The sequence below is a fragment of the Cryptomeria japonica genome, chromosome 6 (genome assembly GCF_030272615.1).
Source record: "Cryptomeria japonica chromosome 6, Sugi_1.0, whole genome shotgun sequence".
Classification (NCBI taxonomy): domain Eukaryota; kingdom Viridiplantae; phylum Streptophyta; class Pinopsida; order Cupressales; family Cupressaceae; genus Cryptomeria; species Cryptomeria japonica.
Genome location: NC_081410.1, coordinates 547050605 through 547078305, shown reverse-complemented (window position 1 = coordinate 547078305; position 27701 = coordinate 547050605). Strand labels below are relative to the sequence as shown.

The 27701-nt window shown below is 37.5% G+C and overlaps 1 protein-coding gene across 4 annotated transcripts; it reads right to left on the bottom strand.

Annotated features, from left to right (window-relative positions):
* Nucleotides 1–2376: 2376 nt before the first annotated feature.
* Nucleotides 2377–5336, bottom strand: LOC131073027 (glycine-rich RNA-binding protein 4, mitochondrial). 4 transcript variants are annotated; one of them, XM_058009372.2, is made up of 5 exons: nt 5068–5336; nt 3709–3884; nt 3545–3613; nt 3336–3442; nt 2377–3137 (listed from the first exon to the last, which is right to left on the bottom strand). In XM_058009372.2, exons 2-5 carry the CDS (start codon nt 3842–3844, stop codon nt 2805–2807), a joined length of 645 nt encoding a protein of 214 aa, XP_057865355.2. In that variant the 5' UTR covers nt 3845–3884; nt 5068–5336; the 3' UTR covers nt 2377–2804. The 4 variants fall into 4 exon arrangements, with proteins under 4 accessions (XP_057865355.2, XP_057865357.2, XP_057865356.2 ...); XM_058009374.2 differs by having other exon boundaries at nt 5082–5336; XM_058009373.2 differs by having other exon boundaries at nt 5130–5335.
* Nucleotides 5337–27701: the final 22365 nt, after the last annotated feature.

Below are 27701 nucleotides of genomic sequence, written 5' to 3'. Positions count from 1 at the left end.
AGACAAATGACACTTCCCGTCTCCAGAATCACCAGGAATATCTAGTATACATGTCAAATCAACATCCTCCCAGGGTTCAGATCGATCCCATAGAGAGATGTTGATTTGTGCCACTGTTTGCATCCAAACCCTGGTTTTGAGGGTTTTGTCAGGCCAATGGGATAGAAAATTCAATTTCTCCCAACCCCGAAGACTTCAAGACCTCACGTCAACTCCAAATGGACGGTGAACCTCTGTTACAACTTGCCAAATGTTTAATGCATGCCCACCATTCACAAGGAACTATGCAAGAACAAAAAATTCAAGAAAAATGCAAAGAAACACAATAATCGTTTGCTTGAAGACAAGAAATTCATTCAATATCATCTCTTTAACCAATAGGCATCGTTCCTCTAGGCTTATATCACGCCAAGGAACGCCTCCAACGCATACAATCAACCAACTAACCGTTGGGATAACCATATTTCAAAATCTTGCAAGAAAAGTTGCTTAAAACAACAATGCAACTTTGCAACTTTTGACAACTTTCTACAATTCAGTCTTGCCTTCACACCAAAGGTCAAGAATGAACATACCATACATTGCAGACCCCTAAACATCAAAAATACATATAAAATACCCATACAAGGCCTTTGACCAAGTTGAGCCGCCTTGGGGCCTTAAGGCTTATTACACTGCCTAGACCTAATCAATAGGCCTTCAAACACACACATTGCACATTCTATTCCTAACATAACCGTGAATTAAAATGATGTAGACACATGTCAAAATGAAGTAGACACATGTCCTAGTGCCCCTGCACCACATTCAAAACAACCTTAATAGGCATAAGAGGTAAGATCATTGAATATGACGAGGACAAAGGACAGTTAAAGTGGGGAACATTACGGGTACAGAAGACAAAGGGACGAGTTAAGCAGGGAAGAAAAACTACCACAATACAAAGGAAAACTATGAAAATAGTCCTTAAATTATATACAAAAATAAACCAAAAAATAGGAAGATAACAGGAAACCAAAACTCAGAATCAGGTTATGATCCTCATCTGAAACCTAAAGCTCAGCAAACGAATACAAAATCATATTTGATTACGATCGGTTCTCAATACTTGCAAGGATATCCACCAGGTGTTCTCAACACTACCTTGCCTATTCTACAACCATACAAAACATCATCCATATACAAGTGCATAGCATATGGTAAGAATCAGAATTACTTTGACAAGATTTCTCTATTTCTAGCATTAAATTTAATTGTATTGCATTACTATCTTTCAATCCAATAAATCAAGTCAAATCAAATTAAAAAAGCATTTGCCTTAGTTTCCATTTGTCTGACACAAAGTGCAATTTAAATCCTATACGATGACACAATTCTAAGACTTCCATTCTACCGATTTTGCCAAATATGCTTTCAAATGCATTGAAAATGAGTTAGGTAAGCTAAAAAACTAATGCTTCGGAGGGAACTGGTGATCAAAGTCGTCCTCTTTATAAGCAATATCAACCAACAAAAAAGGGAAGAATCCCATATGTATGTTTCAAACTTTGGTATTTTAATTGCTGACACTATTTTCAAACAGTTAATTTTGTTAATCCTGCTTACTAAATAGCTCGTGGCATGCTATTTAGCTATAAGCATGTTCAATTCCATTTAACGCTGAATACCAACAACAAAAAATGAAACATAATGAAAAGAACTTTTTGAAACAGTGTAATAACAAGGACAAAAAAGGCCAATAGAAGTCATAAACAACTGATCTACTAAAGCCTACATCATTATGACACGTTTTGAAAACAAGGTATCCATGAGTTGCTCACTGGCTGGAGCCAGAAATGTAAAGAAAAGAAACAAGCCAGGGTCAATCCACACAGCATCATAGTTAGCAACATACACAATCTTATCGAACTGTATGCAAAAAATCCCTGTCCAAGCACACACGAATTGCACTGCATGAAATCAGTGCCCCACTTTATGACATATAATTCAGTCAGTTCCAAGATCAGAGAAAGAAATCCAAACAAGGGTTAAAACATAATATAAGAAAACATTGGTGCTTATGCACAAATAAACAAAAATTATAATAAGCATTCCAAAACTCTTTAAGATCTTTAAAGGAAATGCAAAATGTGCTGGATATTAGATAATCCAGGCATCTACCATTATCAAATAGTTCTTGCAATATGAAGGATTTCCCAGTAAGGTCCCAGATCAAACAAAGAAATTCCACACTCTGAACAGCCCATGTAAAAACTTTTGAAACACCAGAAGATTTATAAAGAACAGGAAACTTTACACAAGCCATCTTTTAATCCTTGCAATACAAAAGATTAATCAGTCAAGCCCAAGATCAAACAGAAATCTTTAGCTCGTTGATAAAAGTAAAATGCCAAAAAAGTTTAAAATCATACCTATTCAGTATTCAAGATTTCTAGCTTCCCAGCAGAACTAGTCCTACAAAAAAGCATTCCAACCATTGGAAGATAATATATGGTGTTGATTCTCAACAAATTTGAACAAATGGAAACAGATATCTAACTACAATAACACAACATTGTTCCTGGGGCTGAGTGACCTTGTGCAAGTTTAGTTGCAATACATCTGACTGCTATAAATCATCATTTGTATCCTACAGGCTGGGACACCATGCTTTGGGACCAGAGTGCACAGATAGCTAAAACAACCCAAAGTTCCCAAAGATGCATTTCAATAAAAGCAGAAACATAACCCTAGGAATCGCACATGGCAAAACTTTTTGCAAACTGCAAAAATGGCCAAGGAAACAACTTATTACTTATTACTTATTAGCCCTTGCCCATATTGCCAACATTATCACCAGATTCATTATCATATCCTATGTCACCATCGACCATCCCAACAGTACCACTTCCATGCCCATCATTATCACCAAAACCACCACTAGATCCATATTCACTCTGGCTCTGACTATAACCACCTCCATTTCCATACTGATCATTGTTGTTGTTTTGGCTATAGGCAGTGGTAGTTCCATATCCATCATTCCGGTTGTAGCCACCTCCACTTGCATACCCATCATTCTGACCGTAGCCGCCACCTCCGAAGCCACTTCTTCTTTCATTAGCATAATTGACATGAAGTATCCGTCCACTGAGTTGCTGAAAGAAGGAATTAACATACAGTTTTTACTCAGGTGTGAAAATAATTAAATTATTATTGCAATAAAGATTTGAGAGTCTTATATCAATAGTCGTGTCTGGCTTATGATTAATCTTCAATTAATAATCCATACTGCATAAGTTCCAGCAGTAAATGTAATAATGTGCAGCAGGGTATACATAATAGACATCAAATACCTTGCCATCCATGCTTTTTAAGGCAGAAGCAGCCTCCTCATCAGAAGTGAAGCTGATAAAACCAAAACCTCTCGACCTACCACTGTCCCAGTCATAAATAATTCTTGCTGCACAGCAATTAGAAAAAGAGTTGGGTAAAAGCGTAACTTTAGAAAGAAGATAACCCTGATCACTATAGGGAAAATGAAAGCCAACTTAAAGTTTTATACCTTCGGTAATTTCACCAAATTCAGTAAATGATTCCTTTAGAAACTGCTCATCGATTGCATAGGACAGACCTACAAATTACATTGTCTTACAAAATTAGGCCAGTATGTTTAAGCTACCCAAAGATACAAGTTAAATGGATAATGCCTCCTCTAGATTTATTTACCTGCAACAAAAAGCCTTGACGAGGACATGTGTCGTAATGCTTGATATATTGATGGCATGGATGTAGATCCATTAAAGCTTGTGTGCTTAGATTTGCTTTGTCTCAAAAGGTTTCCAAGTTTGCTTGCAAAAGCCATTATTTTGCTACAGTGATATACAAGATAAGCGTTCTCCCCTCTTTTACAAGCACAAAGTACATGATCAACCAGTAAAGATGAAAGCCATCAGATAAATCTTTACACACACAGAAAACAACATTCTATAATGATTTTGCCAATACAAACCAACAATGGGATCCAATTTCTTAAGCTCCTGTTTGTGAAATACCAAGTAAAAATATTGCAATTACAATTAAACATGGCAACAGGGCAACCATTAATTATAAATAAAATTTCCAAAAGAAACTAGGGAACTTGTGTTCGGCATCAAACAACAGAATATTTTGAAAAAAACCCACATGTTGCACGTCTATACGATTAGGGCTAGGTGCAAGTCCAAAGTGAATTTAGCAGAATAGGAAACACCTGTGAGGGCAACTATACCTAATGTAAGACTGACTATTGAAGGTTACTAAGGTAATGAAGAACTGATAACTGGCGACTGCTAAAGCAATGTATGATTGACCATTGTGGGCTTCTAAAGCAATGTAACATCCAGCATTGTGGGATACTAAAGTAATGTTTATTAATATGAGATCAACAATTGTGCGTGTGGCCACTGGCAATTGAGTTTACTTAAGCAAGGGACTCTTACAGAAGAAGTTCAAAAACACTGTCACAACACAAATGTGTCAAACCACATACGCATACTGATCAAAATATTTTTCCCAAATGAAATCTTCAACCTCCTGTTTGTAAGCATTCATTCAATAAGCTTCACTAAAAATAAAGCATCACACAAAAGATCAAGCCTAAACCCAATTAAGGTGAGTATCCAATTCAATTTTTATCTAATCGAAGACAAACTAGCATACAGAACCCTTAACAAAGGTTACTATACACAGATTCTCCTGCTAATTTTCCTGATTTTCTTTCCATTGCATCTCTCAACAGGGTCTGGCCTACTTTAAGCTTTCACTATGCCCACCTATATGCTTCCTGAACAAAGCATTTTTCTCTGACTGGTACCCATATGGCCCCAACACAAATGCAATTAGTCATTTATCATAGACTTATAAGAACATCAAATACCTATTCCATGAAAAAACCGCACCAGTACCCCATATCATTTCAACCCAACAGCGGACACTATCTTAGAAAGTTAAACCCTTGTGTAAACCCTTGAAAATAATAAGCATGCTGAAACACTGGAAAATTATGTGCAAAAGACAATAAATTTAACAGAAGACTAATAAACATACGTGGTGAGATATACCAGAAACCCAAATCGATCTGTTCTGTTAATAAACCTGTAAATAAGTACCTGAACTATCTCAAATGTTGGCTAATATTTCCCTTGTGATCTGTTAAACAGGAAGAAATCCAGGACGTTCGTGTGAAGCGAGGGAGAATAATCCACCGTCCGATGAATACAAACTCGCTGTAGATGCAACTATTAAATTTAGTTGCAAGGGAATGTCATATAAAAAAGAAGTCGCATAGCATAGCTTATGAGATATTGTTTCATTATGTGGAGAGGTATCTGCATTGACATATAAATATCTCTAAACAAAAAAATTGATTTTGAATAAATTTGATGTATAAATGATAGGTAAATGCATGCATGTTTCAATTTCTTTATAAGAATTTTATTATTACTTTGAATAAAATAGAATCATTGTCACTTGTCTTTGAGTATATGAAATTGTTACATCTTTAATGAGAGTGAAAGAGTGTACCATCATTCAACTTCATGTCCTTCTTGACAACTAATAAACATGCAAGACAATTATGTGATATCTCTTGGTATTATTTTATGTATATTTTTTTAAAAATATAAGTATACTAGTTCAGAATGTTTTGTATCAAGAGTGGATTCAGATATAATTTTTAATGGAAGTGGCTATCCTCCACATAAAATAGCACGTCGTACATCAACCATGGGTATGGCCATACATACGTGGAGTCATGTGAGCCCCTGCGTGGCGCAGAGGAGTTGCTGATGTGGATAAGGAAAAAGTCATGCAAAAAACGTTTAACCGCAAAAAACCTCTCGACGGCAATAGTGTATGACAGTCGGAAAGAAATGACGGCAGCCACAAACTTCCCGATAAAGTGTCCTTGTTGGCTTTCGTAACAGGCACAGACGACGGGAAGCTTCATTTGTTGCCAACAGTTATGTGCAAAACACAACATTTTGTACACGACGCAGGGTTTATTTTTCGCACACTGCAAGTTTTAGAAGCAGCAAAACCAGGGTTTTTGTGACCACGTGAAAGAGGGAGGTTGGATAGCAAAGAATTCGATAGTTAAAAAATAGTGAGTAAGAAACCCCATCTTCTTTATTTTGTAATTTTAAATGCAGATGGAATTTTTTTACGTTTAAGGCTTGTGAAAGGGGCATTTTTGGCTCATTTTTTATAGTAGAGTTTACAAAAGTTTTGTGAAAGCGGCCTCTATTAACTACAAAGTCTCCATATCTAATTTCTAGTAAAACGCAAAGGGTTTGGTGCGTTACAAGTTTGAGAAGGCGGCAAAGCAAGGGTTTTTGTGATTGCGTGAAAGAGGGACCTTGGATTGGAGGGCAAATAGCAAAGATTTTGACTATTAAAAAATAGTAAGAAACCCCATCTTGTTTATTTTGCAATTCTAGTTGTAAATGTAATTTTTTTAGGTTTAGGGGTCATAAAAGTGGCATTTTTGGTTCATTTTTTATAGTAGAGTTTACAAAAGTTTTGTGAAAACAGCGTTTGGTAACTACAAAGTCTCCATATCTAATTTCAAGCAAAACACAAAGGGTTTGGTGCGTTGCAAGTTTGAGGAGACAATAAAGCAAGGGTTTTTGTGACTATATGAAAGAGGGACCTTGGATTGGAGGGCAAATAGCAAAGATTTCGACTATTAAAAACAGTGAGTAAAAAACCCGAACTTATTTATTTTCCAGTTTTAGTTACAAGTGGAATTTTTTAGATTTTGGGGTTGTGAAAGGGACATTTTTTTTGTTTTCTTTTGGATAGTAGACTTTACAAAAAAAAATTGAAAGCACCATCTATTAACTAGAAAGTCTCCATATGTACTTTATAGACCTGGACTAGATTCTAGAATTTGCAAAAATTTTGTGTCATTTAACATGCACTTTCCAGACTAGTGTCGACAACCGTTGTGTTTTTTTCCAAACAAACACAAAAGGTTTGAAAGCAAATGCAAACCACACATATAGACTGGGCAGATTTCTAAACTTCGAAAAAAAATTCCACTCTTTTGAAAACTCGACTCCGCTCCCCAAGTTATTAGAAACCATAGTAACATTACAAAATCCGTGTGGAAAACCCTTATATTCTCGAAAAGATTACTGTAAGTGTGGAAAACCATACTTTTATTTTTGTGTTTCAAGAATTTACATTGTGTATCTTGGCTCTTATAATTGTTTAATTTAGATTAAAAAATGGGATTTGATTTAAAAATTTCCACATAAGATTTTGACAAGTGCAAAGTTAGGGTGCTCAAGTACTAGATCCTCTCTTATAACTAGCTGAATTTTATAATAGACAGCCTTGAATTATGCTGAAATATCTATTACCCTTTAGATAAAACAAAATATATGTGCGATTTACAATCCACTCCAGCATTGGGCATTATCAACTTGTACAACTTTAGTTAATAGTCGTTCCCTTGGGGGATGAAAAATAACTCTTTTTAAGAAATTCATACGCTGGAAAATAATAAGAATGAGTTTAACTACTAGTTATAAAGAAACTACATCATAATAAGAGTTCAAGATAAGTTTTTTCTAGACATTATCAATGCAAGTGCTCATCTTTCCAGCTTGAAAACAAATACTGCTTAGTACAAATGCAGTTGTGCACTTTTGAAATAATGCCATTGTTGTAATATAGCTACACAGTATTACATTGACATGGTAGATCTTACACTAGAGAAAGTTCTAAAACATAAATTCTAAGAAAACAACCCACCCCAAAACTAGTGCTATGAACCAGCATTAAATGCAGTCATATAAACGTTGATCATTGTTTTCTTACCATCCTAAGAAACAGTGACTAAGTAAAACAATTAGCCTCATATTTGTTAACACCAACACATGATATTAATAAGTCAAGAGCCCCAAGGCAGCTAGTCCTTATCTTCTTCATGATATGTTTCTTTTGCTTTGCCTCCTTAAACTCTTGACTTTATTTAATCAGGGAGGTTGAATCTTTTGGACTTGTTGAAATAAGCCTCTGTTATAAAAGTTGTTGCAAACTCCATCAAAAAAACTCTCTCTCTAAAACAGAATGCAAGCCTTCTCTTCTTTTCAATGAACAAGAATGACTTATAATGATGATGCTTATAAAAGAAATGACTAGAGGAAAAGAGTGAACCATGGAACCACATAATACGAAGTGTGCAGAGTATGACTGTCACCTATATACTTGCTCATTGTCATTACAATAAATGCATATTGCTTTGGGTATACCTATACTTCTACTATAATTTATAGACCTAGACTAGATTGTGAAATTTGCAAAACTTTTGTGTCATTTAACATGCACCGTCTGGACTAGCATCGACAGCCATCTTGTTCCATCCAAACAAATGCAAAAAAATTGAAAGCAAATGCAAAGCACACATATAGAGTGGACAGATTTCTAAACTTCCAAAAAAAATTCCACTCTTTCGTAAACCCCTGTCCTATCCCCAAGATTATTAGAAACTGTAGTAACATTACAAAATCCATAAGTGTGGAAAACCCTAGTTTTATTGTTGTGTTTTGAATTTACATTATGTATCTTGGCTCTTATAATAGTTTAGTTTAGATTAATTCTATTTATTTTTAAATTATAAAGTGATTTAATTTAGTCAATATTAATATAATAAAGTGATTTAATTTAAGTGTGAACAATTGTCGTGTTTTCAAAAAGAAATTCAACGAAATTGAAATCAAACGCAAAGCACACATACAAACTAAGTAGATTTCAATAGTTTTCAATTTTTTTCCACTCTTTTGAAAACCCCAATCCACACCCCATACATCATGGGCATTACTTTTCAATAGTTGGGTTTCTTTTTAAGTTGAATATGAATAGAATGTTGCAGGTAGGATAACGAACCGTGTTTTCCAACCCACAAAAATGAAGTTTTTAGTTTGTATGATGTGTAAGCATAGTTTCAATTCCTAGCAGGAGAGATAAGCTAAAGTTATTCTCGATACAAGTTATGACAAACACAGAAATAAGATTTGGTAGTTAATGAAAATGTGTTGCATTTTTTGAGAGGTTGTGTATTCCTATTTCTAGATCTCTTATCTAAACTACCATCTACTTTTGTTAGTACTATAATCTTTAGTTCTATAGTGTGGTATCACTTCGTTGTTTTGAAAATGATTCTTCTATTGTTTGTATATCATAACCTCTTCTACTCACTATACAAAATTAAATACATAACCAATGAGAGATGTGACGATTGATTGTTTAATGCTCTTCACTACATACACAACCTCTAGTCACCCTTCCTAGGATGCATCACATTTTTAAGCTTTCCCAACTTCTTCCTATTACTAATTGATATTTATGTCTACATATGTAAACAATGAGTTGCATGTTTGAGGTTGGTGGCAGCAATGTACATATCTGGGTTTTAGAGGTTACCACATGGGTTTTGGCGTGCATGCCCCTCATCCTTTCCATGTAAAGTTTTTATTGTGAAACACAATGACATTCTCTCGTTATAAGCTCTTCCATTTCGTTTGTCATCTACAGGGTATGTCAATTCATATTAGATGTTCTTAAACTAATTCATGATAAAGGCTTGCAGGTTGTATATCATGTTGTGTTTTACAATATGAATAAGTTAAGTTTATGGATGATATGAGGTACAATTGATGGCCTTTGATGCACATTTCTTGAAACCATTAACATGATTTGAGAAAATCTCTCCTCTAGTAAATGAGGTCTGTACACCCCTTAAAAAAAATCGTCTCTACACGGTTAGCTATATGGCTACAATGTTGTATTCATGGAATATGTAAACTTGAAGTTACTAGTTGTTGGGAAACTGCTATTTGGAAGCCCCATTAAACAATGTATCATTTAGTTTATGTTGTCGGGCACACTCTACCCACAGCTTGTAGGATCTCATTCGATTGTACGCTTCATTTATTTCTGTAAAATATTAATTCAATATTTTTAGAAGAGATGCCAATGATTTCTTTCATATCTGAGGTTGCTTGCAGCAATGGTACTCATTTTCCATTACTGGAAAGGATTCACATGGTTTCTTAGCATCTTTCATCTAGGGAAATTGGTCATAGGGCTAGGATGTTGCATTCATTGTATATGTATATTTAAGATTTTTACTCCATGTAAAATTCAAGGGTGTCAACCCTAAGAAACAATGTATTCTTCGAAATACGTTGATGTGGGTGGCCAATATCCCCAGACTATAAATGTCATTGTGCATTGTGTAGAACAGTAAGTGGTCTTCAACTTGCACACCCTCTACCGACAGTTGGTAGGATGTCATTCATTTAAATGCTTGCTTTATTTCTCTCAAACACTAATTCAACATTTTTTGTACAGATGGCAACAATTTCTAGATATCTTATCTGACATTACTATCACCAATACAACATACTTATGCAACATCTTCATAACACATCTAAACATTGATATTGTTATGAAAGGTTAACTGTAGGAGTGAAATATTTTGGCGATGCAGGATATGAGTACATTTACGGTTAGAATAATACATTATTGAAATACCTCTAACCAACTAGTTGAATGTGTTAATGAATTATTATAGTTGTGTATGGTGAAAATGGATAACAATAATAACAATATTGAAAGGTTAAATGAATCCAACCACTAAACCCTAGCCTAACAATGAACAAAGATCCATCATAACATATGAAGATTACCTAAGACAATGCAAATAATTCAAAATCACAAAGATTATACCATCACATGTCCAATAGGGTTTTGATCTCCATTCTTCCTATCTCCATTGATCTTGCTTGATGTATATTTGCTCTCAGATTTTTGTATGCACAAGAGCTCAACAAAGAACGGAATGTGGTTGCAAGTAGGATCGTAGTGTAGCCAAGTCTTCAAGATTAGTCATTAGCGTGAGTGATTAGGGTTTGACAATGAAGAAAGCATCTTCTTAAATAGAAGACACAATATGAAATGGAGGGTTAAGATTGAGAGGTGTAAAAAGAGAGGTCGGCTAGGATTAGAGGGTAGGTAAAGGAAATAATAAAATAATGAAAGGGGTAGGTAGTGTATGAATTAAGAGATGAATGACATGTGTCATAGGTGGAAAAGGTTAATTAATTAATTAAATAAATAAAGATTTATTTAATTAATAGAAGAAGTGGGATCAATTAAATAAATAAGATATTTATTTAATTTAGGAAAAGGATAATTTAAATAAATAAATGTATTTATTTAAATGAGAAATAAGGCTAGAAGAGGATAAATGAATTAATTAAATAAATAAAGATTTATTTAATTAATAGAAGAATTAAGCTTAGATAATTAAATAAATAAAATATTTATTTAATTAGACATGACAATTTTAGGTGTCTACATTTTGCCCCTCTTTGAGACAATGCGGCTTGTCGCGTTGTTTCAAAGAAGATAAGATGAACTGATACAGAGTTGCCCCAGAATGGGAATGATATGCCCCCTCGAGAGATTGGATGAAAATGTCTGAAAAGATTGCAGACAATCTCTCGATAAGAAAGAAAGGCTAGAATGGATTGACCGGATAAAGTGACAAAGTCACAGGATAAAGAAGACTGACTTGGGAAACGAAAGCGAGGGCTAGGGGTAGTCTATAAGATAGACCATGGGGGAAAATACATCCTCATTGTCATCTACACATCCATGAGAGATTAGAGTGCAGAGTGAAATAGAGCAGCAGCAGTCGACAGTGATGGCTTTCATTCACAGATTCGACTGCGTTCGCCGATTCCAGAGGCCAGCAGAGGCAGGAGAGCCGGTAAGTACCACCAAACCTCCTCGTACTTTGACACATTTATTGTTGTCATTAATGCATACTAGGTAATGTAATAAATGCGCATTTATGTCAGGAAAGCGCGTTTGCATTTGAAAAGTATGAATTTGCATCTTCTAGGTCAAATCGACAGTTCTGTGATGAACATACGTTGTCGATTGGATAAGCTGCTGAGAGGATACACTCAAGCAGGTCCTCTAGGAAGACTAGGATAGATCAAGACACTTTGTGATGAACAGTGAGTACCAAGATAAAGTACTTTGTGATGAACAGGGAGTACTAAAATATGAGCAGCACTTTGTGATGAACAATGAGTGTCACTAGGATAGATAACCATATGCATTTAGATAGCAAGTAGCATTTTGTGATAAACAGTGAATGCTACGATAACTGACATGATTCGATTGTTTGACTGCAGGAGTATCTGCCTATGCTAGAGTCACGGGAGAGGTTCCCGTCCACACAGAGATTGCGACCAAAGTTGTCGTTTGAGGACCGAGCTGCCATCGAGGAGATGGGGTTGAGACACGTATTGTATGTGCCTGAGTTTCGGGCAAACATGGGTTTGCTGACTGTGCTGGCTGAGAGATGGCACTCAGAGACTTGTACATTTCATCTGCCGATGGGTGAGATGACAGTCACCCTGGAGGATGTATATAGGATTATGCGGATACTGATTGATGGGGAGTTGATTCCGTACGATCGAGATGGCGACAGAGAGGCCCTGAGATGAGTGTTCTAGGATCCAAGACTGGAGATGAGGGTGGGACACATGGCATGGGATACCATGACATCAATAGGACTAGCTTTGCCAGCTGTGATCAGAGGAGCCATCAGTGGGTTCTTGTGTCCGGACAGAGCGACACGGGGGTTGGCAGTGGGCTGGGGAGGAGCACTGGAGATATGCATGGGGTCCATGCGTCTTGGCACATCTATATTATGAGCTGCATCAGTTCGTCTACCATGGATCAGTGGGACTGGGTTGTGGAGTGACACTGCTACAAGTGTGGGCATACGAGCATCTGCCTATCACACGCCCGATACACTTCAGGGGCAGAGGTCAGGGGCGGAGCTTCGTACATCTTTATGATATGATCACTTCACAGCCTCGGATTGGCAGGTTAGAGCACTGGAGGCGTGTGATAGATGACATTGATGTGGTCATCTGGAGGCCGTACCTGGGGTGCAAGGAGTGGGAGGATGACGCAGTGGAGCTGCCTTATACATTCAGGAGTAGATATCTGATTGGGCGGACGCCTTACATACTGGAGAGACAGCTTGTGGACAGGGTAGGCAGACAGTTTGGCAGGATCCAGAGGATGCCACGAGGCTCGGGTATGTATGCCCGTACAGTCAGGGATCAGTCGCAGTTCGGACCGCTGTTGTCCTATGATCAGGTCGTTACACAGCTGGCAGAGATGATGCCCCTACCCTGGGATATGTGGCCAGAGATTGAGGATGCAGGCATGGATGCAGAGTATACAGCTTACTGGGCAGAGCATCCATTTCCACGGTTGACAGATCCGGGAGAGCTGCTGGAGGGAGAGGTTGGAGGAGATGATGATGAGGATGGTGGAGGCAATGGAGGCAGAGGCCGGCGGAGGCGGAGGGGAGTAGTGGGGGAGAGGAGAGTGGCACCTCGGAGGGAGGGGGGACAGGAGGGACAGGCCCAGGTGGTGAGGGGTCGCGGTGGATTGCCCCTGCAGGTACCAGCAGCACAGGGTCCTAGAGCACAGGGACCGAAACAGGGATAGGTGCCAATACAGGCACAGGTGCAGGGTCAGAGACACGGACAGGGACCTAGGCATGGACAGAGACAGGTACCCATTCAGGCACCAGCACAGGTACAGGCACCCGCAGAGGGAGAGCCACAGGCAGGGGCAGAGGGCGGGGATCCAGAGGAGGATGAGCTGATTGAGCTCAGGGAGATCTGCCAGGGCCAGGCAGATGAGATCCAGGATCTGGAGCGAGAGAGGGACCAACTCAGGACCAGCCTCAGGGATACTGAGCGGGAGAGGGATCAGGCGATTCAGCGCTATACTAAGGCTGAGACAGCGTTGAGGGCAGGGAGACAGGCGACGGAGGACACAGGAGCAAGCTACGCATATGTGCTGCGAGCCGGAGAGGAGATCACCTACTGGAGGGACCTGTATTATGGTGCAGTGCCAGTGGATTAGCGGGCGAGGAGCTTCCATAGACCATCGCGCACAGCGACGACTACGGGAGGGAGTCGGAGGAGGCGGGCATCTAGTGGTGGGGTCATGGGTCCTCCACCACCACCAGACAGGCAGGGTGATCCTGGAGCAGGTCCTTCTATAGCTCAGCGTCCGTCAAGGCTAGGCGGCTCCGAGGGAGGGAGTTCATCATAGCCATAGAGGGCCCCCTTGTATCAGTATATGTACCATTTTTGTATTGTAGACACCTGCGGGTGATTTTGTAGCCATATGATTCTTTTGACATCATTGTATCATGACACATTTGATTATATATGAGAGATGATTCATTTTTGCGGCAACTATATGCATGTGTACCTATGTGATGAGATGTTCTTATGTGATGCTTATGATATGGATGCAAATATGTATATGACACAATGCAATATTTTTTTTATTTTTTTTGTGTTTTATATGTGATGCATGATGCAAATGTGAATGTATGTCATGCAGATGAATATGATAATGCAAATGATAATTGTGCTAACAAGTGTTGTGTGCAGGATGTGATGCAATTGTGATATCTATATGTATGTGTGAAATGCTTATATGTGGAAATGCAGGTGTAACTTCATGAAATGCAAATGTTTTTGGTGTGTCATTATACTCAGTCATGTGATAGTAGGCTACATGGACTCGAGAAGGATGATGGAAGTCAATCAAGAAAGGGGGATGAAAGATAGAAGATATGAACGTGAAAGAGCTTCTTGTGCGTTATCATCATTGAGCTTTATTATGGCAAGTAGGTTATGACAATCAAGGCATATGTTTGACCCAGAAAGTCATTGTACCCGTTTGCATGGAGATAAGACAGTCACAAACAAGGAATGCCCCAGTTCATACTAGACTCACAGTGTCCTCATATCCTTGGACAAGTCATAGCATTACTAAGAGACAATCCACAGACAGCAAATGCAAATAGGTGACGATACCCCATCCTCGCCTTTCTAGTCAAAGACATCCTGGAGATAGAATCTCTAGTCAAAGACATCCTGGAAAAGCTAAAAGACACGTCACCAAAAGATAAAATCAAAAAAAAACCAAGACTCGATACCAACATCCACTGTAGTCCTCAAGTTTAGTGTCTCTTGTCACTTGTATAAGTCTTATTTGATTATGGTCACAATGTTTACTTTCACAAAAAGGATAGATAGCACTGAACCATATGTTGTCTGAGTCTGTTGAAAGATTTGATTTGTTGAAGCCCATTGTTGCTGCTGTGTCTCATCTAAAATTGACTGAATCCATGAAACTGATACTTTATTGCGGAGAAGATGAAACTTTATTGTGGATCTATGATGCAAATGTTGCTTTATTGCGGATTGTGCGCGGATAGACTGAAGAAAGCTGGAAGAAACTATACTCCTCAAAACATGTGATGTTCTCAGTTCCACACCCATCACTAGACATAGGATTTTGCCTTAGCCACAGATAGGATCGGATTTATTATGGATGGAAAGGGATGTGAAAAGGGAGATTTATTATGAATGGCTAACCAATCTTGGGTAGATCAATAACAAGCCATGATGGGACTGGGTAATTTTATTATGGATGAATAGGTTGTGAGTGTGTGCGAAGTGAAAGGATGAAAGTGAATCCTGAAGGAGGGAGGAGCAATGTCTCTACGCATGGCGCTGGTGACCCAGTTTTCACCATGGTACTTGCCCAGGGTGCCACCGAAGTGGTTTTCACCGTTGGACGAAATTATTTCTATTTACCTTTTTCGATTTTTCAATGTTTTTGTGTCACAAGGCGCCTGTTTGCCAGGTTTTCACCAAGTAACGATTTTTTTGTTTTATAATTTTTTTTTGTATTTTTGATTTTTTTTTATTTTTTTTTTATTTTTGAATTTTTTGGATATTCTGAAGAGCTATGTGTAGAACCTGCGAAGGTGCATGTTGTTGATAGGATCCTCTAAAGTTTCACCTTCTGTAGTTGAGAGCTGATATGCCCCAGATCCATATGCTGTTGTAATGATGTAAGGACCAAGCCAATTTGGTTCGAACTTGCCCTTCTTCTCTCTGTCTTGCTGATTTTTGGGGTTTTCTCTGAGAACCAAGTTACCTACCTCAAATGTGTGAGGCTTGACTTTATGATTGTAGCTGCATTGTTCCTTAACTGAATGATGTGTATCTCGAGTGATTGTCTTCCTTGATAAAGGAACTGAGATAGAATTACTAGAGTGTGGACTACGTAGGCCCATATGCATGTCACCTGAAGAAGTTTGGGCATCCCTGATAACAAAGTCCTTTGAGGAAGCTCCATTAAAGGTCCATGATGTATCGCCAAAAGGAGATGGATGTGTGGAACAAGTGGATGAGTTATGAAGGCTTATGATTGTGAAAAGAAGTGAGAGTAGGATAGCATGATGGAGACTTAGGATCAACAAGTATGCTTTTTGGCTTGAAATTTTCAAACTTTTGCCCCCAGTTATTTTGATATTAGGGGAGATCAACTCTTGTTCTTTTTGCTTCATAGGATTTTTATCCTTGACTTTGATTTTTGCAGAGTCCAATAGCTTTTGATTTTGATTTGGACTAAAGGACTTTTCTTTATTTTTTACTTTTAGATTTTTCTTTTCAAAGCTTGATTTTTGATCCCCAATGAGTAAGGGCTTTTGTAATTCTTGTTGATCCAAGTCTGGAAGTGGAGTGGAAATGGAATGAGTGGATGAAATGGTAAGGCTATGTGAGTTCTCAAGAGGGTTGGCGATATGCTCAATAGATTCTTTGCTGGAACCACTCTTAGAACTATTGATATCAAGAGATGCTTGCACCACTAGAGGAGATTTGCATTCAAACTTAGTAGCCACAACACTAGGTGGTTCACACCCAATTCCTTGGCATTGAAAATTGTTTGTAGGTTGTTCTTGTTGACAGAATACCTTAGGAGATAGTGGGAGTTGATGAACATGAAAAATATACTCACCACATCCCATGTCTTTAATCTTTAACTTTTCTTTGAGCTCTGCTTGCTTTGATGTCGAAGGTTTCAAGGATTCTGGATCCACATATGCTGATGAAGGAATAGCTTCTCGATTGGCTGGTATTGTTATTTTGGATCTAGGTTGCAGATTGTTGCAATATATGAATGGATTTGGATCTGCTTTGACAGTCACTTCAACTCCATTGTGTGGAAACTTGATACATCGATGATATGTAGATGGGACTGCCCTCATTTCATGAATCCAAGGACGTCCTAGCAATATGTTGTATGTGAGATCTAGATCAAGGACCTGAAAAACCACATCCTTTGTAACTGGCCCAACTCTGAGAGGTAAGGTGACTGTGCCCTTGGATGAATGCTCTTCGTCATCATATGCCTTGATGGTGATTTTGTTTGTAGAATTCACAGCTTTATCAGAATATCCCAATTGTTTAATAGTGTTCAATGTACAAATGTTTAGACCTGCTCCTCCATCTATCAGGACTCGTTTTATTCGATGTTTGTGTATGAAGGCTTCAATGTGTAATGGTGCATTATGTGGCTGACTTACGGAGGCATCATCGGCTTCTGTGAATGTAAGGGAGTGTGGAATGGAAAGGTATCCCACCATGGCTTGAAATTGGTCCATGTTTAGATCAGTAGGAACGGTAGTGTCTCTCAAGATTTTGTCAAGAATAGCTTTATGTGCGGGGGATATGCGTAGGAGCTCAAGGATGGAGATGAGCGCGAGTGTCTTCCCTAACTGTTCTACAAGGTCATACTCAGGTTTGGTTGATGAAGAAGCAGTATTTTTAGTGGAGGCACCTGGCAAAGTAATTTTACCTCGACGGGTTGTAACGTGACATTCGGAGGTAGACTCGGACGAAGATCCCACACCTCTTAGAACAATCCTGGGTCTCTGAGGAGGATTCTCAGGATTTTTGTTCTTGATAGTAATAGTAGAGATATGATTGTCCATCGAGATGTGGTTGATAGTTGAGTCATAGTTGTAAGGTGCTCTAGTATAGTTGGCTTGATCATCTGTGGCTTTACCTTTTCCCTTGTCATGCTTTGGGAATGGTTCCTTAAACATCTCATGTTCTTGATTAGATGAATGTCCCTCAATCTCAATGTCACCTCTATCAATGAGATCTTGCACAATGTTCTTCAGTCGATGGCAATTTCCTGTCTTATGACCCTTGCTCTTATGAAATTCACAATACTCATCATCATTCCACCAATTCGGCTTAACCTTTGGTTCATATGGAGGAAAATCTGGAACTGTGATCACTTTGTTTGCCACAAGCTTTTTGAAGACTGATTCAAGTGGTTCTCCCAATGGGGTGTACTTCCTTCGTGATCTGGAAGTTGTTTGAGTATATACTTGATTGTTTGTAGAACTTGATCCCGAAAAGACGAATTTGGGTCTCACTGTGTTGGCATCAACAACACCATCATTAACTATATTCTTGTTCTTATTCCAAAATCTTGGCTCGTCTTTTCCTTTAAAGTCATCTTTGTTTTCCTTAAATATCTTAATGACTCATTGTTCAATTAGGACCTTTTCTGTTGCTAAGCCTTTTTCAATAACGTCCTTGAAGGTAGACAAACAAGCTTTCCTTAAGTCATAACCAATCTCTTTGTTAACATTTTGGGTGAACATCTCTACCATTTGTTTTTGTGGAATCTCACAAGAGCATCTGCTGGCTAGATTTCTCCATCTTTGTAAAAATGATGCAAAATATTCTCCCTCTTTTTGCTTGGTGTTGCACAAAGTAGTGACTGATATGTCTGTCTCTATATTGTAGGAGAAATGTTGAATAAATGCTTCTGCTAGGTCACCCCATGACTTAATACCAGGTGGAAGTTGGGAGAACCATTCCATAGCTTGATCACCTAAGCTTTGTGGGAATAATCTCATCAAATATGTCTCTTCTGTTGCTACCTCAATGCAAGCTGTGAAAAATTGTCTTATGTGTGCCTTAGGATCCCCTTTTCCTCTATACTTATCAAATTTAGGCGTCACAAAGTGTGTAGGAAAAGGAGGCATTGGAATGCTCTTGTCAAATGGATAAGGACATATGTCTCTCATTGTGTATGTTGGCTTCGGTGTATTTATGTCCTCCATTTTCTTTTGTAAGTCCCTGATTTGTTGCTCCAAATTGTTCTTAGGTGGAGATCGACTTCTTGGACCATATCCTATGTTTGAGGTACCCATTGGAGGAGGTGCATGTTGCATATATGGATGATATTGATCAGACACATGTTCATATGGAGGAGGTCTGTAATGATGTTGCATATATGGAGCACTTGGTATAGATTCATGTTGAGGAACCCCATATCTATTTTGCGCATGTATACCATATTCTACAGGCATGTCATGTTCCATTGTGTTGCCCCCAAATTTGACATGAGGTTTCCTTGTGTCCAAATTTTGAGCATGCCTTTGAACATCCAATTGTTTTGGTGGTTGATCCTTAGCTTGAGCATGTCTATCTGCATAAGACTTCCATAATGGTCTTCGAAGGTAAGTATCATATGTTTGACCGTGTGTATGTGGGACTTCTGGTTTTTGAAGCAAAGCTGATGGTGATTCAGGTACCATATGTGGTCCTCTATTTCCTCCACTATTAGGCCTCCTTTGATCCATATTGGAGTGAGGTTGTTGCAAAGGTCTATGTTCCATTATTTGAGACATGTCAAAATCATGAGGTATTTTAGCTCCACTTTGTGCCATCATGTGTAAGAAGTATTGTCTATCCCTCTTCATTATTTCTTCAACCAATCTATTGAAATGGGGATTCATAATGGATTCTTCTACATCTGCTGAATGTATTGAAAAGTTGTCCACATTGTCATTGTGTGTAGCATTGTTGTTTGTAGTGTCTGCGTTTTCCACATTTGGAGCGTTTCTATAAACATCCATGTCAGGCAATGTAGTGTGCTCAGGATTGAAAAATAAATCGTTATCATACTCATAAGAGCTCATGTTTGCGGATTCTTGAGCCTCTTTAGCTTTTCTCCTAGATTTTTGAAGACGGGTTTCAACCATGAACTAGGTATTTGACCAAGATGTGAGAGACTAGATGAAAAATGGAAAGAGTATGGAAGACCAAGAGTTGTATGGAGTGTAAATGAATCTGAGGTGTACTTGCAATGTCCAAAGTGTAAGACCAAGTATGTATGTAGTAGAGTAGGTGTGACTTCCAAAGAGAGGATAGTTTCTCTTGATGAGGTAAGTTGACCTTGACTCTAAGTAAGACCAAATGAGACCCAAAGGTAAGAAACCTTGATGAGGGGCCACTTAGCAAAGTGTAGTTGTATGTAGTGTGTTGACAAAGTATGATGAGGACAAGCAAGTGACCTTTTCACTCAAGTTTAGACAATTGTGAATGTAATGAGAGATGTAAAGCAATGATGGGCTGTGTGAGACCCAAAGACAGGTTGAATGCTAGATGAAACCTGAAGAAACAACCTAGGAAGCTCAAGTATTCCAAAACTGATTTCTTTTGTTTGCTGGACTGTAAAATTTTTCCAATTTGTGAAGTTGTTGGTTGTGACCAAATCTGAATGTTTGACTATTTTTCGTGACAAGAGGACATAATGTTGATGAGGACTCAATGTTTGCAAGTGTTTAGACTCTCCAAGAAAAGTGTGTTGTTTGATGTAAAATTGTTTTGCATACACTTGAAAACACAAAAGACACAATGTTTTGTTGTTTGGTCTTGAATGTTTTGAATGTTTAAAATAAGTCAAGCACAATTCTTATGGCTAGCCAAGACAATAGTTGTTGATCCCACATGGAGTTTTACCCCCGAGGCTACGCTATTCAGAGCAGATACTTAGATGCTTGACCTCACTGGCTCCACCCTCGGCACTCACTTCTCGGGTCAGCCAAGCATCAGTCCCCATGAAAACTCCCCATGGCGAACTTTGTATCTCTACTAAGAACCGTATGTGTGTGGGCCGCTACCAGAGGTCCGACCTCCTGCCCCAACAACTAGAAGGATTTGGGCTTCTAAAACAAAAAGGTGCTAGTAAGGGCATCCGCTCGTGTGGCCATACATGCGGCACTTTCAGCTCTGTAAATACAGAAGGCTCCCAGCCGGTAGGGGTTATGCCCTACAAATGATCAAATAAATTTGATCAAACGGGTTTATGGGGAGACATAGTGTCGGTATGAACTAATCAGCACACGTTATCCATAGTTTTCACCATGAATACATTTGATTATAGTGGTTCGGAAGAGGTGGGTTTTCCTCGCTACCACTTGGTTCGTTCTCTTCTCACTAGTAGTCCTAATGACCACACGGGAAGACAGGCCCTCTAAAGATTGAACAAAAAGAGCCTATTGCTCAAGACACAAAAGACAATGATTCAATTTTAGTGCACCAATTGAAGTGTTTGCTAGTCTATGAAAACAAGGCACACAATAAAAATCCAAAAACCCTTGCCAAGGATCTGCAACAAAGATTTATTAGTAGTTTGGATTGTTTGAAATAATCACCCCTTCCTGCAAGCACACAAGTTAGGTAAATTTTAGATCCAAAAGACTTTGTGAAATAGGGGCCTTCAATAATGTGTTTTGTTGACCAATTCAAAGATCTGATTCATCATAAAAAAGGATTACCTGTAAAATTTCAAGAGATTTCCAGAAATGTAAGAAAATCCAAAAAATTTGCTAATTTGCTCCAAAAATTAATTTTTTTATGAAAAATCATAAAAAATTCATATAAAATGCAAAATCGATCTAAAAAATCTAAAAATTTTACTGGAGAGTCTTGATGGTCTTCCAAACTTGCACAAAAAATTTTCTACAACAAATCAAAGCAGTTTATGAGATATGAGTAAAATAATGCAAAACCCTAATTTTCAAAGATCTGATTTTTGAGGAATGATTTTGCATCAAATTTAAAATAACAAAGAACAGATCCTGTGTATAATTTTGAGAGATTTCCAAAAATGTAAGAAAATCCAAAAAATTCGCTAATTTTCTCTCAAAATTAATTTTTTATGAAAAATCATAAAAAATTCATACAAAATTCAAAATAGATCCAAAAAATCTAAAATTTTTATTGAATCTTTCTAATACGTTTCCTGACTTGTACAAAAACTTTTATGTCAAAATTCGAAACGGTTTGTGAGATCTGATCAAAATAAGGAAAAACCCTAATTTTTAAAGATCCGATTTTTAGGGAAATATTTTGCACCAAAATTAAAATCACAAAGAACAGATCCTATGTATAATTATGAGAGATTTCCAAAAATATAAGAAAATCCAAAAAATTCTCTCATTTTCTCTCAAAATTAATTTTTTATGAAAAATCATAAAAAATTCATAGAAAATGAAAATGTGCTCTTAAAATTCTGAATTTTGGCTTGAGAGCTCCGGATACTTTTTTCAACCTGCAAAAAAAATTTGGTGCAAAATTTCCTAGCCGTTTGTGAGATATGATTGAATCTCTCCAAGATCTTGATTTTGTGTTCAAAACCCTAGCTGCACAAGGTTATTCTCCAAATTGTTTTACAAAATAGCAATATAGGGTTAGAAAAATCTGCAAAAAAAATATAGATCTAAGAAAAATCCATGTCCCACGGGGCGTGCCAAAATGTTTATGGTGAAAATGGATAACAATAATAACAATATTGAAAGGCTAAATGAATCCAACCACTAAACCCTAGCCTAACAATGAACAAAGATCCACCATAACATATGAAGATTACCTAAGACAATGCAAATAATTCAAAATCACAAAGATTATACCATCACATGTCCAATAGGGTTTTGATCTCCATTCTTCCTATCTCCATTGATCTTGCTTGATGTATATTTGCTCTCAGATTTTTGTATGCACAAGAGCTCAACAAAGAACGGAATGTGGTTGCAAGTAGGATCGTAGTGTAGCCAAGTCTTCAAGATTAGTCATTAGCATGAGTGATTAGGGTTTGACAATGAAGAAAGCATCTTCTTAAATAGAAGACACAATATGAAATGGAGGGTTAAGATTGAGAGGTGTAAAAAGAGAGGTCGGCTAGGATTAGAGGGTAGGTAAAAGAAATAATAAAATAATGAAAGGGGTAGGTAGTGTATGAATTAAGAGATGAATGACATGTGTCATAGGTGGAAAAGGTTAATGAATTAATTAAATAAATAAAAATTTATTTAATTAATAGAAGAAGTGGGATCAATTAAATAAATAAGATATTTATTTAATTTAGGAAAAGGATAATTTAAATAAATAAATGTATTTATTTAAATGAGAAATAAGGCTAGAAGAGGATAAATGAATTAATTAAATAAATAAAGATTTATTTAATTAATAGAAGAATTAAGCTTAGATAATTAAATAAATAAAATATTTATTTAATTAGACATGACAATTTTAGGTGTCTACAATAGTCACTCAATCGACTTACTTTTTAAATATTTTTTATTTATTTTTTCCCTTATGGGAAGCAACAACGTTTGGCATTCATGAGAATCTTGTCTCATGTATGTTATCAGGATGGTGAGACAACGCAAATGGCAGATCTTAATGGACTTACATGTTCAATATGTTGGCAATGGTACAGAAGCCACATTTATCCATATGCATCATAAAGAGAACCATGGTACATGTTTAAAAGAGCACTCGACAAAGACGTATTCGTGGTCAGTACATTACATCATTCATTGAATATGTACACAATATTTTTTTTGTCTTCAGATTGGTAGTTAACAACATGACAATATGCATTTCAATTATTGGTGTGTGTTTGGCCCAAAGGACCATAGGAATGATCCTCCCACAAAGGAATGTGTAAGGAACTTTAAAAAAACGTGCCTATTAGTGCCACATTATCATTAAGGTGATGAAAGGTAGACCAGATGTAGCAATACTAATATTCAATCAAAGGCTTCATGTGGATGCAAATGGTGAATTTTGTCATGGTGTTGATGATATAATGAACAAGCCACGTTTCTGATATAATGAACGAGCCACGTTACATTGAGAACTAGTTGCTAATGCATGTTAGTGTTGACGCTATCATGGATAGATACCTTTCTGATCATCATTTTTGTAGATTATTAAAGATGAGAGATGAATTTCTAACACGTACGGATGTCTTGAATGCATGGAGAAGGGTAAAGTCCAACTGCTCGCAGAATCATGTCCAAGATGCCACTAGTATAATGCTATGGTGATTAGAGGATGCAGCTAAAAAAAATTTATTTTCAACCGCCTCAAGGATTCGACCAGCCTTTCATTATGGGGATCCAAACTCCATGGATGTTGAATATGATGGTTGAACACTCACACAATTCAATCATTTCCATGCATTCCATGTTTGCAACCAATAAATATGGGGTTAGATCCTCACAAACCTTTCTATGCATTCTTATTTTTGTTTTTGAAAACACGAATGTCTTTATGCCAATGGCTAGTCTCCACACAAAATAGCACTGGAAAAGAAAACTCCTAGATGTGCAAAACATGGCATTTTTTTGCCTGATTTTTTGTGGTTTTAGAGCGATAGGGATGCAGATCATGAAAATTTAGCTACTCAAAATTTGGCGAAAATGCGTCAAGTGTTTTGCAGATTTTAAAAATTATACGGAGTGTTATTTTGTGTGGAGAGTAGTCGCACACTACCCTTATTTCTGATAATGATTGTGGTTGGTTGATTGCCAAACGGTACTAATTGTATTCCCTACTAGTTTTTGATGAGCAACAAACTGGGGTGCATGTTGCATGGGCAATGTGCTCATGAAACAAGAGCAAGGACATTCAAGCTTGGTTGGCAAAGTTGCAATGACGAGGAAAGCAGGTCGGACCTGATTGGAGGATAAACACCTTTTTAACCGATGATGTCACTGTAGAGATACAAGTCGTAGAGTACGTCATTTTTTATTAGTTAAACTTTTCATCTAAATTCTTATGACACGTCTCATTGTGCTTGGATGTCTTGGCTATGTCCTTTTGTTGTCTTTTTACAAGACTTGTATTTGGGTGTCATGTTTTGCTTTGTATTTGGCATGTGTGTTACACATGGTTGAAGAACGTGTATAAGTATGCTACGAAGGATAAGGCGATGAACATATTTCAATGCCTGGGGACGATCATGATGGAAATAGATGATAGTGAAGAGAGAACTATCCGTCTTTTGGATGATTTCTTTAAAGAGTTTAGTGACGAACCCCATTTTCTTGACTACTTTGATAGAACTTGGTGCTAAGGAAATGGGCGTATATGTGAGCTATAGCTTCATTTTGTGTTCTTCTACATCATCTTATGGTGCATGTCATACATTTGCATTCATAGTTGCTATCTTTATGGTTTGCAACAATTTGGGTGAAAAACTTCAGGCATTTCCCACATGTCAACCAAGACACAAATGTTACCATTAAGTCTTATCATTGCAAATTGAAGACACAGTACGTGTGTGATCGTCAAAGAAAATGCACGAAGCAAATGGATCACTTGTATTATAGCTTTGCCTATAAAATGGAGTCATTTTATAGACATAAGCAGAGGTTGCAGCAAAATGGCTTTATCAACAACTATAGGGTGCACCATCTGCAAATTAGTATTGAGAGGGCAAGGGAAATCCTTGATGCTAGTGTTGATCCTAATGACAGTCAACCTGGATGGTTTTGGGTGAAAAGTCAATCTTCATGCAATTAATATGTTGTAAGAATTTATGGTCCTCGCCTATATGTTTGTGACTGTCCTTGGAGTTTGCAAGGAAATACTTGCAAGCACGTGTTCAAGATTGTTGCCATGCAAAAGGATGTACACGATGGTGGTGAAGTTGGCCCATGTATGTGGATATTGTTGGACTAATTATTTAGGATTTTCAGTTGTAATATACTTTTTCCTTTTTTTTTCAAAAGCTATTAACTGAGTACCTCAAATAATTAATTAAGGTGATGATGTTCTGGTGGCTACTGAATCTGTGGTAAATTCAAGAACAGATTGCCACACCTAACATGATCGACGACAATAGAGGGAACGTTATTACTCCTCAATAGTCATCTCCATCTCCCACTAATGATGTTTTACCTATGCATGCAATGGCGTTGTGGAGTGAATCAATTGATTTCTTGAAGAAGTTGTCACAAACAAGGCCATGGTCAACAACACAAATACAAACCTTCTATTCTTGTGTCCAGAAGTTAAAGACAAATCTAAAGCAATTGAATGCATTACCTTTTGATTTTAGTCCTAATTTGGATCTAGCTACAATGAGTATTTTTCGCATGCATCCATGGATTAGTGCAATCAGGGATCATGTTCCACTTCGTAGGCATTGCAAATACCACCTGAAGTTCCTTAGTTAGAGTTGTTAGCATTCCCTTTCAATGGTAAAAGGGGGAGGAAGGGAAACGATCAATCTTAGCAAATAGACAAAGCACACGTCATAGGTATTGCCTCTATTCCATGGAAAACAAGTTTGTTAGGGACTCCCATATTTCAAGTCATGTGCATGTTTTTAATATAACTTACACTTGCTCAATGTTTCATCCATTTGTGTCCAATGTTTACAAGACATCATCAACTTCTAGCCCAAGAAGTCCTCATCGAAGTCTATCTTTTGATAGCACTACGGGTTCACAATGCATGGATTATGGAGAATAGTGACTAGTACGTAATTATTTGTTTGCCTTATGTCTTTATCTTTACTTAGTCATTAGTCATTATAATAATACATGTGTGTAGGGAGTCACAACCATTTATGCATGTATTATTGATTACATATCCAAATCTGTAAATGTGCAATTGTCATCTAATTTAGAACACAATGAGTTTTGCAATTCTGTATTTCAAATTACTACATGGTGTGTTTTGCAATTTCATCATACATTTTATAATAGGGTGTTTATTTTCATGCAGGTGGACGAGGCACATTTGACTCTTTGACAATGAGCGGACATATGGCTTTCACTACTTGTGCTGAAAGATTGAGGTTTTTATATATATATTGCCCTGTTCTAAAATAAATTTTCTATTTACCTTTCTCTAAAATGTTATTCTTTTTTGTTACTATAACATACTAAATTCACACCACCAATATCTTCTTATGTAGGTTGATGATAGGGAGATTGCTAGGAAAGTGCTCAAAAGGCCAATTTGCTCAATAGGCCATAAAAGGAAACAAGATGTATAGTTTGTGTTTGCTCCTTATGTTTGCAAACATCTAGTTTAGTCCTACTTGATAGGTCTCTCTCCAAGTCTTCACTAACAAACTCCCCTATTGGTGTTGGCTCACACCCATACTTCAATTCTACTCGAATTGCTCACTCAATGCATCTACACACCCTCAATCTCTGTTCTTTGGCATTCAACCCTCTGTTTCAAGTGCTTTAGGAGTCTTTTACATGTACATGTAGGGGCAGAAAAGTTTTGTTCAAGTTTTGATGTTCACAATTCAGTTGAAAGCCCATAGCCTTAGCCTACTCATCTCAACAACCAAAGGTTAAAACTCCAACTGAGGCCAATGAACTCTCCAAGGTCCTATTGGTCATTTGATTTACTGTTTTAAAAAGTTCACACCAAGTCTCAAGAGCCCCAAACTCCTCTTTGCAATCAGGTTCTAGAATAATGTGTGTTATGCAACAAAAAGGGCTACTAGCCCATGGAGGCCTAATTGGCCTAGTTTTGCTCACCCTGCCCAACGATGGGCTTCTTGACCATGGGAGATGATTTGGATGGTGTGGAATAAGTCTAGGCTAAGATATTTTTGTGGTTTTAGGCTTCCTCAAC